At 37.5% G+C, this 6,000-nt stretch overlaps 1 protein-coding gene across 1 annotated transcript in view; it reads left to right on the top strand.

Moving 5' to 3' along the window:
- The window catches only part of LOC133654381 (acylamino-acid-releasing enzyme-like), a 41,891-nt gene extending 37,714 nt beyond the window's left edge, over positions 1 to 4,177 (top strand). Inside the window, exons 20-22 of the mRNA XM_062054699.1 lie at positions 3,718 to 3,820; positions 3,907 to 4,013; positions 4,066 to 4,177. Coding sequence (XP_061910683.1) covers positions 3,718 to 3,820; positions 3,907 to 4,013; positions 4,066 to 4,177 — 322 coding nt within the window. The remainder of the gene's footprint in view (positions 1 to 3,717; positions 3,821 to 3,906; positions 4,014 to 4,065) is intronic.
- The last annotated feature ends 1,823 nt before the right edge of the window (positions 4,178 to 6,000 follow it).

Below are 6,000 nucleotides of genomic sequence, written 5' to 3' on the forward strand. Positions count from 1 at the left end.
GACTGGAGAGCCCTGATCATCGATGCCTGCAAACAGGTGATGATGACAATATCATTTAGTTTTGCATGTCTCATGACACATTATCTGTATGTAATATTGGCTGCATTTCAGATAGTTGTTTGTGTGCCATATTGTTCCAGACCACAGCAAATGTTACCCAGCTTGCCAAAGATTGTAATAAATCCATTAGAAGAAGACAGCCTGCTGTTTCCTTTAACGTGGACACACACATCTATACCTTTGGCCATTTAAAGCCAGTAATTTCCAGGAGTTATCTCACCTTCTGAGTAACCTCTGATTTACTAATGGTTTCTAATGTTGTAAAAATGTGTAGAATAAATATTACATTTCAACATTTCTGTCAACAAAGATTTGCTTCAGCCTGCGACACATAGTCATTTTGATAGTAGGCTATTATAGCTAATATAGACACTTACATTATGTGTTGCCTTCATTATAAGACTTACAGAAGGCTTTTCAGTTCTTGCGACTCCAGACAGATTAGTTTTTTGTATTTTTGTTCCAATATGGCTCTTTCAACGTTTTGGGTTGCTGACCCCTGATCTAGATGAATGAGAACATTCATAGATGATGAAAAGTACAGTGCTTCCGGAAAGTATTCACAGTGCTTCACTTATTCCACATTTTGTTATGTTACAGCTTAAATCCAAAATGGAAACATTTAATTTTTGTCCTCAAAATGCTACACACAAAATGCTACCCCAAAATGTCAACATGAAAAGGTATTTTTGTGCAAAAAATTTAAGTATGTACATGTATGTATTTAAAGCTTTTACTCAATATTTTGTTGATGCACCTTTGGCAGCAATTACAGCCTCAAGTGTTTTTGAATATAAAGCCACACGCTTGGCATACCTATCTTTGGGCAATTTCGCCCATTCCTCGTTGCCCATTTCTCTTTGCTGCATCTCTCAAGCTCCATCAGATTGGATGGGGAGTCTAGGTTTTTATCCAGGACGTCTGTGTATTTTGCTGCATTAATCTTAGTCTAGTCAGGGAGGTGACCAAGAACCTGAGGGTCACTCTGTCAGAGCTACAGCATTCCTCTGTGGAGAGAGGAGAACCTTCAAGAAGAACAACTATCTATGCAGCCAACCACCACTCTACTGCTCGCTAGTGTTACCATATCTGAGTTATTGTGCAGAAATATGGGGAAAAAACTACAAATGTGCGCTTCATTCCCTAACGGTATTACAAAAAAGATCCATTAGAATAATACACAATGTTGGATATAGAGAACATACAAACCCTTTATTTATTGAATCAAAAATATTGATATTAATGATTTGGTGTATTTGCAAACAGCTAAAATTAAGACCGTTAGCATATCATTTCTGAAATGGATAAAGCAAAGAAATCAAACAAAGCACCAATATGATTCAGTTTAAAGGCCTACTGAAATGATTTTTTTTAATTTAAACGGGAATAGCAGATCCATTCTATGTGTCATACTTGATCATTTTGCGATATTGCCATATTTTTGCTGAAAGGATTTAGTAGAGAAAATTGATGATAAAGTTTGCAACTTTTGCTCGCTGATAAAAAAAAAGCCTTGCCTGTACCGGAAGTAGCGTGACGTCACAGGAGCTAGGATTCCTCACAATTCCTCATTGTTTACAATGGAGCGAGAGAGATTCGGACCGAGAAAGTGATGATTACCCCATTAATTTGAGCGAGGATGAAAGATTCGTAGATGAGGAACGTTACAGTGAAGGACTTGAGAGGCAGTGATGGACGTATCTTTTTTCGCTCTGACCGTAACTTAGGTACAAGCTGGCTCATTGGATTCCACACTCTCCTTTTTATATTTTGGATGACGGATTTGTATTTTAAACCACCTCGGATACTATATCCTCTTGAAAATGAGAGTCGAGAACGCGAAATGGACATTCAGTGCCTTTTATCTCCACGACAATACATCGGCGAAATGCTTTAGCTACGAGCTAACGTGATAGCATCTTGCTTTAACTGCATATAGAAACAACAAAAATAAACCCCTGACTGGAAGGATAGATAGAAAATCAACAATACTATTAAACCGTGGACATGTAAATACACGGTTAATGCTTTCCAGGCTGGCGAAGGTTAACAATGCTGTGCTAACGACGCCATTGAAGCTAACTTAGCAACCGGACCGCACAGAGCTATGCTAAAAACATTAGCTCTCCACCTACGCCAGCCAGCCCTCATTTGCTCATCAACACCCGTGCTCACCTGCGTTCCAGCGATCGGCAGAAGGACGAAGGACTTCACCCGATGCGTTTGGCGGCCCGGAGACGTAGGAAGTCAAGGTGAGGTCGGCGGCTAGCGCGGCTAGCGCGGCTAGCGCTCCAACAAAGTCCTCCTGGTTGTGTTGCTGTAGTCCGCTGCTAATACACCGATCCCACCTACAACTGTCTTCTTTGCAGCCTTCATTGTTCATTAAACAAATTGCAAAAGATGTCCAGAATACTGTGGAATTATGAAATGAAAACAGAGCTTTTTGTATAGGATTCTACGGGGTACCATAACTTCCATTATACTGACTTCGTCACGCGCATACGTCATCATACCGCGACGTTTCAGCCGGATATTTCCCGAGAAATTTTAAATGTCACTTTATAAGTTAACCCGGCCGTATTGGCATGTGTTGCAATGTTAAGATTTCATCATTGATATATAAACTATCAGACTGCGTGGTCGGTTGTAGTGGCTTTCAGTAGGCCTTTAAGAGACTGTTCAAACTACAAGTGTTCACAAGGTACAAAGAAGAACAATTAGAATGAACATCTTGAATCTTAAAAAAAACAAACAACAGATAAGGATTACTTATGTATCTATGGGTTATGGGTTATACTTGTATAGCGCTTTTCTACCTTCAAGGTACTCAAAGCACTTTGACACTATTTCCACATTCACCCATTCACACACACATTCACACACTGACTGCGGGAGCTGCCATGCAAAGCCTTAATCACGACCCATCAGGAGCAAGGGTGAAGTGTCTTGCTCAAGGACACAACGGAGGTGACTAGGTTGATGGAAGCTGGGGATTGAACCAGGAACCGTCAGGTTACTGGCAAAGCCACTCTTCCAACTGCGCCACGCCGTCCCCTATAACTATATATATTTAATATTTGTTTACTTACGGTATATCTATTTCATTATTATTTATTTATTCACTGTTCTGTTACAAACAGAGAACAAGGAAATTAGATAAAACTGCAATGATATGAAAAGGGGTAGGATTAAATAAATAAGCTCTGCTTCTTTCTACTTCTTTTCGGACGTGCTGTATCGAAAAAACTGGAAATACGTGATGCACTACATTGTATGGTGTGCATGTTGCAGTGGTGTAGAGTTGCCCTTCTATTATTGCCTTTACCATGAATTGATTAACGTGGACCCCGACTTAAACAAGTTGAAAAACTTATTCGGGTGTTACCATTTAGTGGTCAATTGTACGGAATATGTACTGTACTGTGCAATCTACTAATAAAAGTCTCATAAAAAAAAAGCCTCATGGCTGAAAAAATGCATTCAGTCATTTGAAATATAGTCTTAGTAAAACAGTACTTTTAGCCTCAGTCTGCCGGGTTAAAATGTTTAACAACAAATTTTCAAAAGCATTCGAACAATCATTCGATTTTCCTCATGTGTTGGTGGAAACAATAATCATGCTTTCTAACTGACTGCTTTTGTTTCTGATTTGTGCAGGTGCATGTACTTAGCAGGCTATGACTATAGTACAGATAGTCTACTTGAACCTGCTGTTTGGGAACAAATGCTGAACATGTCTCCAATCAAACTTAGCCAACACGTATGAGGAGTGATTTTGTGTTGCTTGATGATTTCTGTATAGCATTTAACCAATTTATCTCTAATCATTTTGTTACTCTGATCCAGGTGCAGACACCTGTCTTACTTCTAGTAGGGGAAAATGACAAACGTGTGCCCCCCAAACAAAGCATTGAGTATTACAGAGCTTTGAAAGCAAAGCAAGTCCCAGTGCGGTAAGCATTCTGTCACATATAAATTGCAGTAACTCTCTCATCTGGTGTGTAGTTTACTGATGTACACAGGAAACAACCACTCCTTGTCCAGTGTGGATGCTGAGTCCGATGGCTTCATGAACACCGCTCTGTGGATTACGAAATACTTAAGTCACACTGAGTAGTGGAAACTGATGTTCACAATTGCAGAAAATACCAAACAGACTTTGTGAAGCTGTAAACTTGTACCAGTCTGTTTGTTGCAATTATCCCAATATTGCATGTACGTACAGTATATTAAAACTTGTCAACCAACTCAATGTATTACATTTCATCAGGTATCATATGTCATAAAGTGATATCAATACCAAATTTGTGGAAAGTTGATTTGATGAATACTAATAAAATGGTCAGGGGAGAGAGATGATATATTTCTTTTTGACAGCAGTCTGCTGCCTTTTCTCACATTTAGCTCATCCTCTTCACATTTGAGGTAAAAGTTAAATGGTGAATATAAATAAATAGTTGAAGTGTTGATTATAATATTAAATCTGAATGCTAAATCCAACTATACATTTTAAATGTTGAATTATACATGTTAAATCTGAATGTGAAATCCGAATGTTGAATCTAAAAATAAATGATAAATCCAAATCTAAATGGTAAATATGAATGTAATTTATTTAATATTTAGAATGCATTAAAAAAAATACATCCGTCGTCATGTCCTTCGTAATGATTGTGAATAATGGGCAACATTCCCAAAAAAGTGCAGTTCCCCTTTGAATGTAAATACACAAGTTAAATCTGAATGTTAGATATACGTGTTAAATCTGAAATGTAAATGTTAAATCTTAATCTAAATGTTAAATATGAATGTAAACTACCAGTGTATAATTATATATGTTAAGTTATATATGTTAAGTATAAATATAAATGTTGAATCCAAATAGAAATGTTAGATATGAATATAAATGTTAAATATATATGTTAAATATGAATCCAAATTTCAAATATAAATGTTTAATGAAAATGTTAAATATAAATGTTAAATCTAATATATACATATAAATATAAATGTTGAATCTAAAATATCTCGCCAAGTGTAAAGGTAAATATTTAGGAAATACAAATATTCCATCGTTTCCGCCCTTCTCAGAGCGCAAAGACACGGCCACATTTATAACTGGCTTGCCGTGAATGCTAAAGTGCAGTACCTGTGCGGAGGAGTGAAACATGACAGATGATTATTGATAGCTTAATGCCAATAACGGTGCTTGCAGTTGAAATATTTCGCTCCAAATGTGTGCGAGTGCATGATGTGATGCATAAAGAGAAAAAAAAGTTGAAAACAAGGTGATCAAACGGCTGAGAGCTTTACTTCCAGATCAAGTAATGAAGAGAGCTGAGGATGAGCGCACTTCTAACATGTCTCTCTTGGTTCTGACACATGAATACACATTGGTAGGCATTTATTATCATTTTACAGCGCTGTTACTTCATGGTGCTGTCACATGTGAACATTGATGTAGATTTAACATTTATGTTAAGATTTAACATTTACCTTTATCATCTAAATTCACCATTTACAGTAATGTCTACTTCAAATGAGAAAAAAATGAACTAAATATTAAAAATATATCAAATAGAAAAGTTAGGTTTACATTCAGCGCACTATAGTGAAGTGAATTATATTTATATAGCACTTTTCTCTAGTGACTCAAAGCACTTTACATAGTGAAACCCAATATCTAAGTTTCATTTAAACCAGTGTGGGTGGCACTGGGAGCAGGTGGGTAAAGTGTCTTGCCCAAGGACACAATAGCAGTGACTAGGATGGCGGAAGCGGGGATCGAACCTGAAACCCTCAAGTTGCTGGCACGGCCGCTCTACCAACCGAGCTATACCGCCCCACACAATAGAAGTTTTTCACTTCTGCTCTTTTGAGGTAGCTGACGTCAGATGGTTTTTATAAGTTTCTGTGAACAGCAACCCTTCTGCGTGAGCA

The sequence above is a fragment of the Entelurus aequoreus genome, linkage group LG07 (assembly GCF_033978785.1).
Source record: "Entelurus aequoreus isolate RoL-2023_Sb linkage group LG07, RoL_Eaeq_v1.1, whole genome shotgun sequence".
Lineage (NCBI taxonomy): Eukaryota > Metazoa > Chordata > Actinopteri > Syngnathiformes > Syngnathidae > Entelurus > Entelurus aequoreus.